Source organism: Rutidosis leptorrhynchoides, chromosome 5, assembly GCF_046630445.1.
Source record: "Rutidosis leptorrhynchoides isolate AG116_Rl617_1_P2 chromosome 5, CSIRO_AGI_Rlap_v1, whole genome shotgun sequence".
Classification (NCBI taxonomy): domain Eukaryota; kingdom Viridiplantae; phylum Streptophyta; class Magnoliopsida; order Asterales; family Asteraceae; genus Rutidosis; species Rutidosis leptorrhynchoides.
In genome coordinates this window covers 150,381,001-150,400,648 of record NC_092337.1, presented here as the reverse complement: position 1 = coordinate 150,400,648, position 19,648 = coordinate 150,381,001, and the positions used below count along the sequence as shown (strand labels likewise).

At 38.1% G+C, this 19,648-nt stretch overlaps 1 protein-coding gene across 1 annotated transcript; it reads right to left on the bottom strand.

The window, feature by feature from the left end:
- Positions 1 to 15,948: 15,948 nt before the first annotated feature.
- On the bottom strand, positions 15,949 to 19,051 carry LOC139847194 (U-box domain-containing protein 45). The gene is made up of 2 exons (XM_071836831.1): positions 18,705 to 19,051; positions 15,949 to 17,420 (listed from the first exon to the last, which is right to left on the bottom strand). The coding sequence occupies exons 1-2, from the start codon at positions 18,962 to 18,964 to the stop codon at positions 16,577 to 16,579; spliced, it is 1,104 nt and encodes a 367-aa protein (XP_071692932.1). The 5' UTR covers positions 18,965 to 19,051; the 3' UTR covers positions 15,949 to 16,576.
- Positions 19,052 to 19,648: the final 597 nt, after the last annotated feature.

Below are 19,648 nucleotides of genomic sequence, written 5' to 3'. Positions count from 1 at the left end.
TAGTGCGCAGTTTCGGCTCGTGATAAATCTTGAAGTCCGATGAGAATATGATCCACGGCTCTGCTGGTTGACCCATGAATTTTAATCATAGAAGCAGTGCTGGTGGTGATTATCTCTCTGATGGGATGCTCATTTCGGAGGTCTTCAAACAATGTTAGAAACTGTATCTTTAATATCTCGAAATCTTCGGAATGGTGATCTCCACAGTAAGAGTCTGTAGCTTTGTACAGATTAGTTAAAAGACGGAGCTGAAAAGAAGCGAACAGCAATCCTGACCCGAGCATCAACGTCATCATCTTTGAGTATATCTCCCGATATCCTACTTTAAATATGAAACTTAGATCTGTGGATTCGTGGAAGATACGTGATATCTGCTTCGTAACGTAGGTTGCGATGTTGACTCAATCTGGTTCAAGATGAGAGAACGGATTGTTGCGCCTTACTTCCTCTGTAACTGCATCACGTAAGACTATGATAATCAGATCAGCATGGTGATCAATTGTTACGTAAATCACTAGCCTGTCTGGTGTGCTTTCGAAATTATCTCTTTTCAAGAGAGCGAAAAAGCTGTGAATATCCTCGATCATTTGCAAATCAGAGTGATAAGTCGGGCGTCCGGTGGAAAGATCCATGTGCTTTTGGATGAGAGTCAGTAGTGCTCGTTGGTTTGCTTAGAACGGAAGTGCAGATCCGGCTAAGGCGTTGTAAACCTTAGAGTAAATGATCTTCTGATCTCGATAGAATCTTGTCTCAAGAAAAGTACGAACCACTGAATTGTGCTCTCGTTGCCTTTCTTCGTGGTAGATATTATCGTGAAGAGTGTTGATAAAGTCTTGAATGCATTCTTCTAGGATTTCAACATCATTGTCTTCTCTTTGGAGATAGAGATTGTATTCTTCTTGGATAGCCATAATTCGTTCCGTTAAGCGTAGCGTGAAATCAATTGTTAATTTACGGATGGCTTCGAGAATATCTTCAAATTCATCGGTATCATTGATGAAGGTAATCATGCCTGCGTGTGTAGATATGACCGGAATCCGATCTGAAGAAGAGTTCGGCTCCCCTAGATCTGGTTCGGTTGGAGAGTGTGAGTTATCCAGAATGTCTTCATGTTGCTCTTCCTCGTCATCATCGGTATAATGTTCTTTCGAGGATTCATCTGATGAACGGGTTTCTTTAGTATTCCGGTTCTCTACTTTGATACTTGCAGGGTCGATTTCTATATCTTTAACCTCAACCTTGTTAGTCTTCTTCTTGAAACGAATGATTAAACTGTGATCTTCCATCTCAAGCCTCATTAATTCTTCATGACGCTTAAAGCTTAGAGAGGGTATTATCACAGCTTCTTTTACGTCTTCCATTTCCTCTTCCTCTTCAGATTCCTCCTCTTCCTCTATTTATTCGCTGGGATCCTCCTCTTCCATTTCTGGGTTGTCTGCAGACTGTGATTCGACACCCATCTCGATATCATTGGCTGGTGGTGAAGACTAGTCATCGGAAGTGATCCATCTGGTGGAAATAGCAAACATCTCTGCCTATCCAGAAAGATCGGTTGGTCGGTCAATTTTGAAGGCAACGCTCTCCCCATGTGATCGCAAGATCAAGGTTTGATTGTACACATCAATGACAGTCCTAGCTGTATTCATGAAAGGTCTTCCTAACACTACTGGTGTGTGTAGGTCTTCCTTGATGTCCATTACTACGAAATTTGTAGGATACAAGAATTTGTCGACTTTCACCATGACGTTCTCAACTATGCCCTTAGGATATCGAATTGTGTGATTAGAAAGTTGGATTGTCATTTTAGTTGGTGACAAGTCTCCTAACTCTTATCTGTTGTAGAGAGAGTAGGGGATTAGGTTGAAACTTGCTCCTAAATCTACTAGCGCATGAATAGTTTTAGATTGGTAGATCGAACACGGAAAAATGAATCGGCCCGTATCTCCTAGCTTTGGTGGTAGAGAGTTTCTGAGTAATTCTGAGCATTCTTCATTCAGTGGAATTTTGTTAGAATCTGATATCCTCTCCTCTATAGAGAGAAGCCTTCGAATGTATCTCTTCTGGTTGGGGACTTTGGACATGGAGTCCAGGAATCTTCCATCGAGCTTGAAGGAATCAAGCTTGGATGGTTCCTCCTGTAGCCTTCCAGGATAGGGTACACACACTGGCCTAAATCGTACTACTCCTTATTATGAGTAATGGAAGTATGACCGATATCAAAGCTGAAGATAGTTATGAAGGAGTAGTGGTTACCTAATTTTTGGGATTTTCTAGTTTATAAGATAGATAAAGTAAATGCGATAAAATTCGTAATTCAGATAAAGTTAAAACAAGTGCATACTATGATTTCATTAGTTATTCTGCCGATATTATGGAATGTTGGCTCATGAAGAGGTAGAGGCCTTGTATTCATTACACTGGTCCTAAACGCCCCTGTCGTAAGACATGTCACTGGGTAATGCGATAGGCTTAAAGATTCTGAATAGACAGCAATGTCCCTTACCCCCGACGCCCGTGCAGTCTGACTACAGGCATACACATTCAGACAGCTCATCCAATTGAGCGACTCAGTTGGGTGATGTATTAACATTCCACAAAGGTCTAAACTTTCTTAAGCATAATAGAATACAGGGTTTACCATATCCGAGAGACGTGATGTGTTTCAATGCTTTCGTTAATGATTGGTTTTAAAAGATAGTTAGGCCCTTAAAAGGAGTTCAACCGTAGAGAATACCATGGCCAAGTCAGGTTGACTTCCATGAACACGTTCGGTTATCCTAACGGTCCAATCCTTTATGTGTTTGAACAAACAGTTCCTTAATTAACTAAGAATCCCTCAAGCGGGGTGCAACGCTTGAGACCACGTTATGGTGTAGTGTACTAATCAAAACTGGCCGTGTTCCATGGCCTTACTTAGCAGAGGTATAGCTGACAACAACCGTTGTACTTCAGCATGCATGTACGAAGTTATATGCTTGGTGACTACACTAGCATGGTCTGGGACCGACAATGTACTAAGGGTCTAGTCAGATGTTTCACTACGAAAGAGTCCTCAATTGGAATCCAAAGCTTGATAGACTTACTACAACCGGTGTGCCTCAGTCGATCTTACGTTGTATCCGATAGACTTCTCTTACCAAGGGGTGACACAGATAGTGTACTCTGAATCATAGTTCGCGACTTCCCAATAACAGAGCCAATAACTACGTTCTATTAGTTGGAAAAACGATTGAGTTTAAAGCATAATCGGAAAGCATTTCAACAACATACACAAACCATAACATTATTTCGGCATTATAACTGCTTACATCATAGCATACACTAAGGATAACTACTCGCTAATCATGGCAACAATATCACAGAAAATAATGATAGAAGACATTATATAAAGATAAAGGATAGAAGTACCAGTAGATTAAACGAGTTCCGAATACAAAAGTGACAACTTCAAACTCCAGACCGCTCCTAATACAATCTTCGGCGTTCTTCTCCGGGTACTAGGTTTCCCGCACGGAGTCGAAGACCTTGAGAGTGTGACTAATATTATACAAGAGATAGAAAGAAGTGAATTGAAGTGTGTGTTAGAATGAATGACAAAGACCCTTTAAATGAGCTTGGATTTTTCCTGCAAACGGCTGGCAGGCCGTTTGGCCGGCCGTTTGCAGGGGCCGTTTGTCAGGCCAGCCCATTTGCAGGGGCCATTTATCTAAGCCGTTTGGCAGGCCGTTTGTGAGGCATGCAGGCCATTTGGCTTGCCTGGTTCCCTGGATCGTAACTTGATTTCTTGTCTTTCACCGTTTTCGCTCTAGAATCTTCGTTTTAGCTCCGATTCTCTTGATTCTTTTTGCACTGTCTTCGTAATTACTTTTATTCAATTCTAACCGACGAAGTGGGTATTTTGCCGATAAAGTTCGAATCTTTCTTGTTTTTGGGCCTTAATACCGTGGTGAAAACGTGACTTTTTAACCGATATTAATGGGCTTCCCCACATCCTAGGAAACGCGATGAATTGATAGACGGTAAACTACGTCCATAACTCTATGGTTATAGTCGTCCAAGATTTGGAGCGTGTTTGCTTCTGGAATTTTATCATTAAAAATTTGCCAGTTCCCGAGCCTACTCCAACCGCTATCGAGGCTCGCCTCGTTCCTCACGCTGAGGCGGTTGCTAGGTCGTCGATCAAGTCGTTGGAGAATATCAAAATCCTTCGTCTAGAAAGTATTCACGCAATCCAAGAATGACATCGCATAACCTAAGAAACGGGGAATTGTGATTTACGTGTATGTTTATTGTTGTATTATATCCAAGAGTTATAAATTTTTAAAATAATCATTCTTTCATTTGTGCGCATTACTCTAACCCTTCTGTCGATATGGTTAATAAATTATGATTAGTATAAGCCTCCTCATCCGTATACACATTAATTGTATCATTTGGTATGCGCAAAGTAATTCTTGCCACGTGATAGAATGATTTTTTGCTATATGTTGTGCCAATATGTGATGTTCCATTTTATGCATTTTGAGCGACGGATTTATTTAGGTATTCAATTTTATACTCAAGGCATGCCAGTGTTGGCCTACATGTATACCATTGTGCACACAGTATACATATTGAGCGACACTCGTGTGTGCGTCCAGAAGTCTTCTAAGTGCGCTAACACTTAGGATTGAGGTCAAGGGTGAACAACTGTATCATTTATAGTCATGACTTGCAGATCTTTAGTTCTGCGCGGGTGGGGCTAGGCAGTGTTGTAAATCTCCTTATTTCTCCCGAGATCTCTCCGAGATATCTTTTTTAGAAGGTCGCCGAAACGAGATGTCCATCTACCGAGATTTCTAGGTCAACGGAGTTAAAATTGGTCAAAGCCACGATTTTTCTAATTTTCTTGTTCATTTCCAGAATTTTCTCATAAAATCTCTAAATTTTTCAGATTTTCTCGTTCATTTTTTTTTTTTCCGAGATGCTGAGATCTCTCAAAAAATGTCCAAACTAGATCTCTCCGAGATTCGAGATCTCCAACCTTGGGGCTAGGATAACCCAATGTCTGTCACCCTCCGGTAAGATAAACCAGTCTGTCACAAACAGGAATTGGCAGCGCGGGAGCTAGAGAAGACATCCCTTACGTAGGCAGGACCAGCACTAGCATGTTTCTTTGCACGGACAATTCAGGTCAAATAGTTATTCTGCTTTTTAGAAAGGTACGCGAAATTGTAGTCTGTAAATGACTTAATGTAATATAAAATTTCTTTTTACAAAGGTATTGTTCGACCGCAGTATCCATTGGTAACCCAATGTCGGGTGTAATTACAGTACCATTATATGTAAATCAAGAAAATCAGTAAAATGATCAGTTCTCCTACTATCTCTATTACATATAACATCGTTTCAGCGGGGTAGCATGCCAATTGCGTTTGATTGCTTTTCCATTCAAATCTGCCAACTTGTAGGTTCCATTTTTACTGATTCCAATAACTTTGTAGGGGCCTTCCCAGTTGGGTCCTAACTTGCCAGTGTCTTCGATTCTACTTGATTGGTTATCACGCCAAACAAGATCGCCAACAGCGTATGTAATGAGTCTGAATCGCCTGTCATAATATCTTGTGATTCGTTGTGTTTTAATGGCTCAGCGTGTGGCAGCCATCTCCCTGCGTTCTTCCAGCAAGTCGAGGTTAGTGCGCAGTTCTTCAGAGTTCTAATCTTATTTAAACGACATAATTCATTCTATTGGTATGGCTAATTCTGCTGGCAAGATAGCCTTTAATCTATAGATCAAGATGAATGGCGTCTTCCCGTTACTATGTTTGAGAGTTGTCCGGTGTGCCCAAAGAACATTGGGGAGTTCATCTACCGATGCTTTCCATTGTTTTCCTAGTCTTGGTTTGATAGCGTGGACAATATCCCAGTTCGTGACTTCACATTGCCCGTTGGCTTGCGGATGCGCCACATACGTGAAGCTATGTTTTATGTTCTTTCCCTGACAATAACTATGGAACGGGTTCCCTTCGAATTGTGTTCCGTTATCACTCACTATCTCATTTGGAATGCCGAATCGGCAAACGATGTTTTCCCAAATGAAATCTCGAATTTTCTTACTGGTGATTTTATTCAGGGGTTTTGCCTCTACCCATTTTGTGAAGAAATCGGTGGCTACTACTACAAAATCAGAATTCCCTATGGAAAGGTCCCACTATATCAATAGCCCATTTGCAGAATGACCATGGTGACGTGATAGAGATCATCGAGTGTCGCGGCGCTTTACTGACTGGTGTATGCTGTTGGCATTCTTGGCATACTCGCACTCTTTCTGCCGCGTCATTCTACATTCCTGGCTAGTAATAACCTAAACTTTTGATTTTTTTCAGTTGCTGTTCTAAAATAAGAGTGCAAACCACAGACTCCCGCGTGGACTTATGTTCAAAGAACGATACCTAAAACCGTAAATAGATCGTATGATGTGCTATAAGTCCGGGAGCGAGGGTGGATGAGAGATTTGTAGGTCTTTGAGAGTGATGAGTATTTGGTTGTGTGTTTTTCTGGGAATAATTATAAGATGATGATCTCCCTCAAATTGAGTTGTATTGTGCCTATTTATAGGTAAAGGCCTTTGTCCTTTAAATGCCACGTCAATAGACAAAAAGGACGTACCAGTACCACACTGTACTATTTTGTCGGATAAAGTTATGAAAACGTGTGGTCCCCACTGCTTCATTCTATCCTACCAATTTATGTTATTCGAACGTTGTGGGGATCCTGCCGACGGTTAGTACTACTCTTTGTTTTATTCCGTCTATATTTGTTCTTTTCTATACCCATTAAGTTCGAGTCGTGTTATGTGCGCGATGATGGTTATATCGTGCGCAACCTTGGTTCGTCTTACTTGCCTTGCGCTAGCAATTTACACGACAATAGCACCGCACCCACGTACTTGTTATGTGAGATTCTTGCATAGCATCTGTCCGGTTATGCGCATCATCAAGTTGTGATGCGTGCATAGTGCTTGTGCGGTTATGCGCGTCATCAACCTTTTTAAGAGATAACAATCGGCCAATAATTGTTATTTTGTTAATTATCAATATAAGTTATGAAACTAATTAATTGAAATCTCTTAAGACGTACAATTCTGAATATCCATTCTTTAAATACATTTGAATTAAAATCATCTCATAATCTAGACTCAAGAATCCGAATCTCGAGGTTCTACATGAGTCGAGTATTCTAGATAATTTTCCCGATGAATACCTCATGAAAGTACAGAAGATTAATGAGCCTCGGTTTGTTGATAAAGCCAATTATATCGTCGGGGGTTTCTTGAAAAGGGTTGGTCACATCACAAACAGAAGAAATTCTTTAGTGACCTTAAATACTATTTTAAGGAGGACCCCTATATTTTTAGGTGATTTTCGGATGGAGTGATTCATAGGTGTGTTTCTGGTGAGGATTGCACACGAATTTTTTTCTAATGCCATATTCGCCCTAGGGGTGGGCACTTTGGACCCCAAATGACGGGGAGGAAAGTGTGTGAGGCCGATTTCTATTGTCCTACCATATTTAAATATGCCCACCTCGTTTGTAAATCTTGTGATTCGTGCCAATGGGCCGGAAAAGTCACCCAACGTGACGAGATGTCTCAACAAAGCATTCAAGTATGCGAGATTTTCGACATTTGGGGCATTGAATTCATGGGCCCCTTACCAAAATCTAATTCTTTCCTTTACATGCTCGTTGCAATCGATTACATGTCCAAATGAACCGAGGTACGTGCTTTCCCAACTAATGATGCACGAGTGGTAAATTCTTTCTTGAAGGGACTCTTCCCCCGTTTTGGCATTCCGAAAGCCCTAATTAGTGATTAGGGCACCCACTTTTGCAATATGCAAATGAGAAGGTGTTAAAATTATATGGGGTGACCCATAAAGTTTCGACATCTTATTACCCGTAAACTAGTGGGCAATCCGAAAACACAAACCAGTCTTTAAATTGAATCCTAGAAAGGACCGTTGGTTCAAATCTGAACAAGTGGTCCATGAAGCTCGATGGTGCATTATGGGTAATTTGCATGGCCTTTAAAACACCTATAAGCACCACTCCTTTCCGTTTAATGTTTAGTAAAGCATGTCATCTCCCTTTGAATATTGAGCATAAAGCACATTGGTCTTTAAGGACATGCAATATGGATTAACATGAGGTAGGTAACCTTAGTTTGACTCAATTGAATGAACTAGATGAGTTGAGACTCGATGCGTATGACAACTCTTTCAATTACAAGGAAAAGACAAATCGATTACATGACAAACGACTTAAAAATCAAAAAGAGTTTAAGGAAGGTGAACACGTCCTTCTTTTTAACTCTCGTTTTAAACTCTCGCCCGGAAAGCTCGTCACGATGGTCAGGACCGTTTGCTGTAAAGAATGTGTACACATAAGGTACCATTAAGTAATTGAACTCAAATGGGGATGAATTTAAAGTGAATGCCCCCTGGTCAAACATTATATAGATGGCCTCATGAAAATGAGGATGAGGTTAGCCTCAACTTCGATCCCAAGGTTAGCTAAAATTTGGGTACGAGTCGCGTGAATGAGTCGTTAAAAATTCACATTTGTAAAGTCTTGCATATTGTGTATTTGCTTGTTTTATGTGCAATGTGATCGATCTTGGCGAAAATTTTGTGCTGGAATATTGGTTGTGGTAGTTGTGTGAGATTTCATGATTTCTGACCTACACTCATTCCTAAGTTGTATGGTGCGCCACGCAAATCCAGGGCGCGCCGCGCAATGCTATTTTGGTTTGACATCCAAAGTATCTAAAAATCTCGGGCCTTAAATAAGTTTTATGGTGCGCCGCACAATTTGCTACGTGTCGCGCAATTATATGGGAATGGAAGTTCGAGGCCATCACAAAAAGTGCAGGCCTGAGCACGCTATAGGGCGCGCCGCACAACAAAACACCCAAATCTGAGTTTAAACTCGATGTTAGAAACATGTTATGTGGCACGCCACGCAACTTATTTGTGCGCCGGCACTGTACAACTACCCGTATTTCCTAGCATGTGGTGTGGTGCACACCAAAAAACAAACCACGCTCCTTACAAGCAGCTTTTTTGAGGGTGTCGGGAAATTTTTAAATGTCAAAAATGACGGGGTCTTTCATTATATTATTATAACTTTATCATCTTTTTCACTCAATTACCAATTATGTAACATATCCATATTAATATCCATTTGTTTTCAGTCTATCCATCTATATCTATATTCAGTATACTAATCAAATTAATAGATATCTTTTGAATATTTAAGAAATGTAATAATATTTTCTACTATATAATGAAAACAAAAACGTGGTATAACATAAATAAATATAATTAACATAAATTAAAATCCTTCTATCAGAACGTGCAATCTTTATCGAAGATAGAACAAAATTAGTTAAATTTACTATTAAATATAAATTATTACTACAAATTAAATGTGTAATTTGTATGTTTATTAAGTTAGAGATATACATGTTTTATTGTGAGTACTCATATTGAATGTATTATATGATTGCAATGTAAAATGTACCGTGTAATGGTAAATACATTTCAATACACAACAACAACAACAACAACAACAACAACAACAACAACAACAACAACATGTCTAATCCCACATATGTGAGGTATGGGTGAAGGTGAGATGTAGACAATCATTCCTCTATCCTAGAATAAAGAGAAATCATTTCTCCATCCCGAGTGAAACACTCACAAGAGTAGAGAAAGTTATCCCTCTCTCTATTCGACGGATAAAGAGATTGTTTCCAAGAGGACCTCCGACCCAAAAAGTAGGAGAAAATATAATAAAACAAAATAAAAATAAATAAAGTAAATAATTTAAATAAATAGAGATAAATAAATAAATAAAATGAATAAAATAGATACATGCATGATAAAAAGTAATAAAATCGAGACGTCATAAAAATGGTAGAAGCAAATTTACATGGGTTTTAAATCAAACCTAGAGTTCAATTTAACCTCTAAGCGGCAGTTAAGTCGTCAATAAATCGACGCTTGATGGTGCCTCATATAAAGGGCCGAATATATGTGTATATAATAATAATAATAATAATAATAATAATAATAATAATAATAATAATAATAATAATAATAATAATAATAATAATAATAATAATAATATATGGGTTTATGATGATGATGGGAGTTAAAGATTATAAGGGAACGTAAACAGGGGGCAAACCAATTGCCATTTTCAGACTTGCTCTACCAATTGCCATTTTGTAAGCTTCCTTTTTCTTGGTGAGTGCTCAAACTTAATCCAAGTCGTGATCATTGTTTAATAGAGTCATCAAATTATTATTTTTGGGTGCCCACCAGGTGTTTGTTAAAAGTCCCTGTGAGTTTTATCTTGGCTTCATGATTATAATTATTTTACGGTGTATGGGGATTTTGCATCTGTCATTTTAGCTATGCACTACAAATAAAGGTTGTGTGTAGCTATGTCGCATGCCGCTGTGAAGTTTCATTGTCCCTTTGTGGGTCTTAGTGGCTGTCAAAATGGGAGTGGAAATGGGCTAGTTAGAAGTTCTCTTATCAAGCATCTTAGTGATCGTCATTGTGGTATCGATGCGCGGGATATCACTCGACATTCTATTACTTCTAATTTGGGTGTTTATACTGAGGCTGATGTTACTTTTAGGTATATGGGGATTTGGTTATGTGGTGTTTGCTACAAAACACACACGGTACGTGCTAAGTGCCGTCATGGTAGGGGCCCGGATGTGCCGCCCCTCGATGAGGGAAATGGTGTTGTTCGTTTTGTGCTTCATAATTTTACCAAGCCACTAGCTCCCTCTTCTCCTGCTCGACTTTGTATTGAGGATGGTTCGGTACGTGATCATAACGATGGTTTTGACGTGGCTCTCCTTGATTGTTTGTTCTCTAAGAGGTTTCGCACGGTTAAGTCTATCCCTCCCAAGTGTCGTTTGGGGTTTTCTCGGGTTTTGAAAGGTGCTCTTGATAAGGTGATCTCTAAGCCTGATGACATTTCTAGTTGGGTCTCTTTGTTGGTGTTACCCCTTTGTACCCTTAAAACCTTTCGGCCACGGAGTAGTCGTGAGTCTAGGTCTTCGATAAAGCGTCAGCATCAGGAAGAGAATATTTCCCATGCTATTTGCTCTTGGGGGACAACGGGTGGAAGTTTACAACTTGTGGGGGAGTATTTGGCAGAGGATTCTCCTATGTTGTTAGTGGTTGATGATGAGGTCCTTGATTTGGAAGTGCGTAATATTAAGCAGTGTCGTAGGAAGATTTGTGATGGCCATTACACCGCTGCAGTTCTTGTTCTTTCTTCATCAGGCGTTGCTCCTTATAATGACGCCACATTGGCGGACTTGCTGTCTAAGCACCCTTCTGCTATAGCTCCATCCTTGCCTAATATGCCGGTTGATCACCCTCACCTCGTTACGACTTCTGCTGTTGTTTTGGGCCAGATTAAAAGTTTTCCTCGGGGCACATCATGTGGTAGGGATGGTTTACGTGCACAACACCTTATGGATTGCTTGAGTGGTGCTGCTGTGGCAGTCTCGGATGAGTTGGTTGGCTCTATTACCAGGGTCGTTAATCTCTTTCTAGCTGGAAGGTGCCCTATGGAATTAGGAGAGTATATAGCTAGTGCTCCCCTCACACCGCTTGTCAAGCCCGGCGGGGGTCTTCGTCCTATAGCTGTGGGTACTGTTTGGCGACGTCTTGTTTCGAAGGTTGGCGCTGCTATGGTTGGCCAGTCTTTGGGAAGTTACTTCGATGGTCTTCAATTTGGTGTTGGGGTTTCGTCAGGTGGCGAGGCTATTCTTCATACTGTGAATCGGTTGATTGAGGATCGTGGCTCTGATGTTGGCCTCTCTATGTTATTAGTTGATTTTCAAAATGCATTCAATCTAGTTGTTCGTACGGTCATGTTACGTGAAGTTCGCCGCCTTTGTCCGAGCATTTCTCGGTGGGTTGAATTTTGCTACTCTAATCCAGCCAGATTGTATTATGGGAACCACACCTTATGGTCTTCTCAGGGGGTGCAACAGGGTGATCCCCTTGGTCCGCTGCTTTTTGCTTTGGTCTTACAACCCTTGGTTTCTAAAATCAGAGATAATTTTGAGGTTTGTCTTCAGGCGTGGTATTTGGATGATGGCACTATTATTGGGGACACTTTGGTGGTGGGGAAGGTTTTGCATTTGATTATGGAGGATGGGCCTCGTTTTGGGCTACATCTCAACGTTGAAAAAACTGAAATTTTCTGGCCTACGGAGGACCCTCGCAGCAGGCAAGTAGGTGTCTTTCCTCCTAATATTGCTCGACCTTTAAATGGTGTTAAGTTGCTTGGGGCCCCCGCAAGTTCCGATCCTGGTTTTTGTAGTGAACTGGTGATGCAAAGGGTGACCAAGTCCATTGCGCTTATGGATAAGGTTGCTAAGCTTGATGATCCTCAATGTGAGTTGTTGTTGCTTAGGACATGTACGGGAGTTTCTAAACTCTACTTTACCTTGCGTACTTGTCCTCCTAGTATATTTGAGGCGGCTCAACGCGCTTTCGATGGAGCCCTTCGATCTTCCTTGGAGCGTATTGTTACTGCTTCAGGGCCTGGGTTTGGTGATTGGCAGTGGCGGGTTGTCACCATGCCATTTGCATTTGGAGGGCTTGGTGTTTATTCTGCGGGAGATGTTCGTCATTATGCTTTTCTGGCTTCTCGATTACAGTCTGCTGGGTTGCAGACCAAGCTCCTACGTCATGCGGGTATTGTTGGTCTTGGTCGTGCTTTTGAAGATGCATTGGGTCTGTTTAATAAAACGGTTGGGTTTGATATTTTAGGTAATCCGAGTGAGGTCGCTGCCCCAATACTCATGAAGAAATTGGCAGATGTTTATTTCACAAAGGTTACCGCTTCTGCAGAATCCTCTTTTTCGTTATCTCCCCGACAATCGGCCTTATGGAAATCACAGCAGGGTGATCACACCTCTGATTGGCTAAGGGCAGTCCCTATTTTGGGGTTGGGTCAGACGATGAACGCAAAGACTTACCGATGTGTGTTATGCTACCGGTTGGGTGTTCCATTGTCCTCTATCTCGACGGCATGCTCTGCCTGTTCAAGGGTTTTTACTGGGGATATTTTTGGGGATCACGCGGTGTCTTGTGCTGGTGTGGTGGGTATTAAGCATCGACATAATGTTGTTCGGGATTCACTTGTTGATGTTTGTTATCGATCTGGGATTTCAGCGAGGAAGGAGGTTGACATTGGGTTGTCTGGAGAGAACGACAGAGCCCTCAGACCTGCAGATGTGTTACTTTATTCCTGGGATTGTGGTCGCGATGTTTGTGTTGACTTGACAGGGTCTTCTCCTTTGACACAGTCTGGGCTTTCTGACTTTGTCCCTGGACGTGATGTGGTTGATGCGGCTCGTCGGAAGCGGGTCAAGTACGGATCTAGCTGTCAGGCGACTGGTTATGGTTTCATTCCTTTCTCATTTTCTTCCCTTGGGGAATTAGAAATGGAGGCGGTTTCTTTGCTAAAGCGGGTTCAGAAGAGTTCGATGGCTCAAGATATTGGTGCCGGTGCTGCTGCTCATATTTTTACTAGGATAGGTTTTGCTATTGCTAGAGGTGTGAGGGCCCAGATTGTCTCTAGGCTTCCCACTAATTTTTTGTAAGTTTTAAAACTTTTAAGTTTATTATTATTATTATTATTATTATTATTATTATTATTATTATTATTATTATTATTATTATTATTATTATTATAATAATAATAATAATAATAATAATAATAATAATAATAATAATAATAATAATAATAATAATAAAAGTCATAATACTAATACTAATAATAGTCATAATACATTTCAATAGTTATTGTATATTCATGTATCTATATATGTATCTATATTTATATGTATTTGGGTACTAATTTATATATCCATGTGTAAAAATTTTCATAATATAATGATTATCATTTAAGCTCATTTATATTCGACAAAATTGCGCAGATGGTCCTTCATGTTTGTATCAAATTGTATGAGTAACCTTTTTCTTTTTTTTCGATCTAGATAACCCTAAACTATCAACTTTCGACATGGATTACTCAACCACTAACTCCCGTTAGTTTTTTGACGTTAAGTATGCTCACGTGCCAAGCACGTAGGGCAATTTTGTCCACACACGTTAAGCTTGCTCCAGTTTCCAGGCCTTCAGTTTCGAGCACAGACACGTACGTTCCTTCCACATTCTTATCAATGTTGATAAGAGTTAGCTACATCGTTATTACGGAGTATTATCTATTTTATTTTTATATAATTATTAATTAATTAATTAGTATCAAGTTTATACTACGAGACTACCAGTGATGCAAATTGAAGGTACAGCTTGTTGGAGTTGATATATATGAAGAATCAAATAGTGTCTATTGCCCTCTCTCTCCCTCTATATGTAATACGAGTATATTTATACAATTATACATATGCGTATTTAATCGTGCTATCATGCAAGTTAGGGTCTAAGATGTTCCAAATAAAAAAACAATATGAAATTACGATGAGATGAAATGATAAATTAGAAATCTTTACATAATTTTACTCGAATTATTAGGCATATATAAGTGCAAATGCTTGATTTTACTTGTTGATTTGTTTTTCTGTATAAGTCAGATTTAAAGGTTGTTAGTTGAACATTAGAAAGTTTTAGGAGATGGGTAATGTGTTGGAAATGCTTACGTGAGCATAATTAATGTCAAAAAACTAACGGGAGTTAATGGTTGGGTTATCCGTATCGAAAGTTAATAGTTGTAGGTCATCTAAGTCGGAAAAAAAAAAGGTTTACCATGCAATTTGATACAAACATGAAGGACCATCGATGCAATTTTGTCTTTATATTCCTATTTATATTTAATTAGATCATCCATATTTATTAATAATTAAATTAATCGGCTAAATAAATAGATCGAGTGATAATTGTCATCCTAATTCACAAATTTCACCATAACAATCCATAAAAAAAATTATATTATCACATCACCTTCATTTCATCTTAAAACTCCTAAAAAAGTACAAAAATACCTCTATCTCATAATCATTGTAACAAGTAATCTTACTGATAAGAACTACCTGCCTACTCTTGATTAGTCACATAAGCGCCCCAATCAAAATTAATTTTGTGGACTGAGTTAGTAATATGTGTAGTACGCCACATGGCTCACATGAACTCGCGACATAATGTTGTCTTTTCAAACGAACAAAGAGAACGACAGGTGTCATCGATTTTTCCGTACAGTTCAGAAAATACAATGGGCTAATTTGAGGTTCTTGTCTACACCACTGATGGACTGAAAATCTACTATAATTGGGCCTGCTTTTGTATTGGAATGTGGCCCAACTATTTTAACAAATTTCCACCATTTACTTGTTTGACCTTAGATGTTGCCATGGGGCAAGTATAGTTGGTATTTTATTGCAACCAAACCACTCAATTAAACGTAAAAAATATAATCAAACAAAACTGTTAACAGTATATTATTAGTGTTTGTTACTAATCTAATACGATACTAATTTTTCTTCTTAGTAATGGTATCTACCTATGGTCCATACCTATAGCAGCCCAAATAATTGATTTTTTTATAACAAACTGTTCCTTGTAGAACTTTCAAACCAAACCAAAACCTCTCGTGACCGACCACAATTTAGGTTTAACCAAATTTACCAATTTTCGGTGTAACAAAACCACACTCATGAACCACCCACCGTCTATATCGTCTGCAGACTGTTACATGTTTGACTATATAAAGTATTCAAATTGCAATTTTATACCATCTTTAACAAACAAAATTTCTAATTGTGTACAAACACTACTACACTATAAGATTCTTATTTTAGGCTCCCTAACTTTATAACACCAAAATTACATTATTCAAACTTACTATACATGTGATACAAGCCATCATAATTTGACCACCACCTTAATTCACTCAAAACACAAAAAATTTTAAAATCCCAAAATAGGTAAACAGATGAATTTTTCTCTGTTTAGACTACCCAGTAAGAGAAGAATATTTTACTTACGAGCCGTTTTCAACCCTTTACCTTGACCACCTCAATATATAATCCAGTGAAAACATAAGGCCCCGTTTGGTTCACGAAATCCAATGGGATTCTGACGGAATTGGAATTAAATTTAAACACGTCTGTCTAAATTTAATTCCAATACTGCTGAAATCTCATTGAATTCCGTGAGTCAAATGGACAAAACTTCATCGTAGGAACTCGGGGCCTGAACACGAGCTATCTTCTTATGGACTATTTAGAGGAAATCCTTTTTCCAGAACTTAAACTGATTAATACAATGCAGTGTACAGCCTTATATGACAAACTTACAAGCCCCTTGGCCATCACTAATCTGGATTTATCCAATCCATATCTGGAAAATCAAAAAGATACAAACACTTACCAGTCTCATGAAACCTTATACCACCACAAGGCCTGGACTAGCTTACAATAAAAAAACATCTTTTTTTTTAACCAAAACTTCCCCCAAAAAAAAAACACAATTTACTTCAAAGTAACTTCAGAAGTACAAGAAGGTGCTATCGGTAAATCAGACAACGCCCGTTGCTGCAAATGTCTCAAACTTTGCTCCATACTCACTTGTACCATTTCCGCTAACATTTGTTTCGCGTTACCACATTGTTCTACGCCATCTATTTGCGTTATAATATTGCTTAAAATGTTTTCAAGCGTATCGGCCTCAAGTTCGGTTCTTTGGTAAGGTGATTCCCGTAATAACCGAAGCAACGTGTGAGCTTTTGTTCGGGATTTAATAGTTCCTTGAACCGTTAGCTCTAAAAGTCCCGGAATTACACCTTCTTTAAGTATCGGTTCCCTATATCTACAACGGTCAACTTGACACATAGTTAAAAGTGTCCCTACTGCGTGTTCACGCCCTTGATGGGTCCCACTCTCGAGAACTTCAACAACTGCAAGTATCCCACCTTCTTCTGCCGTTAACGACACTCTTCCTTCTTCGAATTCAACGAACGATTCTATAAGAGAAACGCATCGTTCAGATATTTTAGAAGATTTTTTAGACGTTTTAAGGATATCGACTAGGGTCGGGATTGGGTTCGACTGTAGGATTAATGTGAGGTTGTCGGGCTCGGTTGAGAGGTTGGATAGAGCCATGAGTGCATCCATTTTGACTTGTAACGAACCGTAGTCCAAGATATCAACGAGATATGAGATGGTCCCGGATGCACCGATGGCTAACTTTTTCACCGGAGATGCAGACAGAGTGACTAATGCGGCCACTGCGTGTTCTTGCATATTCGGATTATCAGATTGAAGAAAACCGACAATTGGTTCTAAAGCACCTGCGTCAACTATACTAATTTTGTTGCTGCAAATAACAACAATAATAAACAAAATTCAGAAAAACATATAAAATTGATTACGTCAATGTAAGTACTTGTATATTAAAATTGATAATGAAAGATATTAATGAAGAGTAGGAGACCACAGACAAAATTGAAAAAGTTTGCTCAATATTAAATTAATGAAGCCAAGAGAAAAATGCACACGCATACCTTATGAAAGTGACAAGCCTTAAAACCCATCACCACAACAATTTCGTAATTTTCTTCAAAATTAATCAAACAATAATTAAAGTTTTTGAATTTTGATCGCAGAACGTTAGATTAAAATAAACTAGTTTTTCTTATTGTCATTCATTTAACTTCTACCCAAAATTCAAGAACCCTTAAAAATATCCCTTAGAGAATCTTTAAACATATATATAGAACAATTATATATTTGTTTATTGTTTTTCGAAATAAGCGGTGGAATTGACTCTATTAATTCCTGTTCCATTTGCCTCTTAATTGGAAGGGAAAGGATTTCCGATTCTGTATCTCCTAGAAACGGACCAATTTTTCTAGATACAGATTAAGTGATAGTAAAAAATTACAATTTTACTTACTAAATTAAGAATTATATAGAAACAGATCATTTAAGTTAAAAGTAAATAAGCTCTAACCTTACTTCACAAACGATACTAAATTAATTAAAAAACACAGGAAGAGCACGTAACAACTAACCAAAACTTGTACTCCATATTATATATGTTGCTAAGATTCACAAAATTGACAATTATATATCTCAATTAAAATTGAATATGAAGCATCTAATTCATAACTTATGAATTTGTCCACTCAAAATAATCATATTGAAATAATTTGATTACTTCTTAATTTCTTATGTTTCTTACCATTATAAAGTTTTTATGAATTTGTTTTCCTTAATTAAACATATAAAATTGTGTTTATCAAAATATTTAAAATACACTATAAACAGAGCAGTTTTAATTAACAATCATACACTGTATAACTTTTTTTTAATCAAGTATTTTTATTTCCTTTTTCAATTAACCAATTAAAAGAAAAGCAGAGAGCATAACGCAAGCATATATCTCGTAAAAAGATTAAGTTACTTTAACTTTTATCTAAATCTAAATCTAAATATTGATGAATCCAATGAAAAAAAGGTGCAAAGATAAGAAAGTGACAGTTAAACCAATCATCATCATTAATCATAATCATACCGGATTTGAATATGAAAATTAAAAAACTTCAAAATAATAATAAATAAATTATCAATTTATAGTAGTAATTAATAAGAAACTTACGTTTCATCTTTAACAGCAAGATTAAGAAGAGCAAGCAGAGCAGCTTCGTTGGCTTCAAGAGACTGAGACCAAAGCATGGAAACAAGTGGTCTGATTGCACCGGAGAATTGTCGGCGACAACGTTGCGAGGTTTTCGTGAGCTGTCGGATTTCTTTGGCGGCTTCAATTTGAGAAGATAAGTTGTTGTTGTTTTGGATGAGGTGAAGGAGTGTTTGTGCGACGGCAGAGGTGGTGGTGACGTGGCAAGTATGTGAATCCATGGTGCCACCGACGGAGAAGATACCAAGTGGTGGAGAGAGAAAATATCTAAGTGGAGATTGAAATGAAATGAAATGAAATGAAATTTAGGAAGGTGTGTTTTTCATTTGTTTTGATATATAAATCATTAAATAAATATTAAATATAAAAATATAGAAATAGGAATAAATAAAGAAATAAAACGTAAGGTGGATATGAAACGTGGGAACGATGGCGTGGCGTTAAGCAACAGTCATCTTTTTTAGTAGACGTAAATTTTTAGATTTTGAGAAGAAAATTTTTTTTTTTTTTTTTTTTTTCAGTTTTTAGAGAAAACTTTCTAAAATTGGTAGGATATATGAGACTAGCGATGACAATGAATTGAATATGGATCGTATGATATCATATTAATATTCATATCTATTTAGTTTCTGGTCATTCATATTCATATCCATATTAATTTAATTTCAGTTCATCCATCCATATTTAAGCGGGTTAATGAATATTTATTGGATGTTAAAAAAAATGTTATAATATTTAATAATACGCAATGAAAATAAAAAGGTAATATAGTAAAAATAAATATAAGTAGAGACAAGGTTAATTGAAACAACTGACTATCGAAGCCGTTGTAATTAATATTTATATGTTTTATTTTCTTTTGCCTTCTAGTTACTTCCTAGAGGCTTAATAAAATTGCATTTACA

Excerpts from the sequence above, each read along its gene's own strand:
- LOC139847194 (XM_071836831.1), bottom strand. The coding sequence starts at position 18,964 with ATGGATTCACATACTTGCCACGTCACCACCACCTCTGCCGTCGCACAA. Across the intron at positions 17,421-18,704 it reads CTTGCTGTTAAAGATGAAAC|CAACAAAATTAGTATAGTTG; the intron begins GTAAGTTTCTTA and ends TGTTATTTGCAG.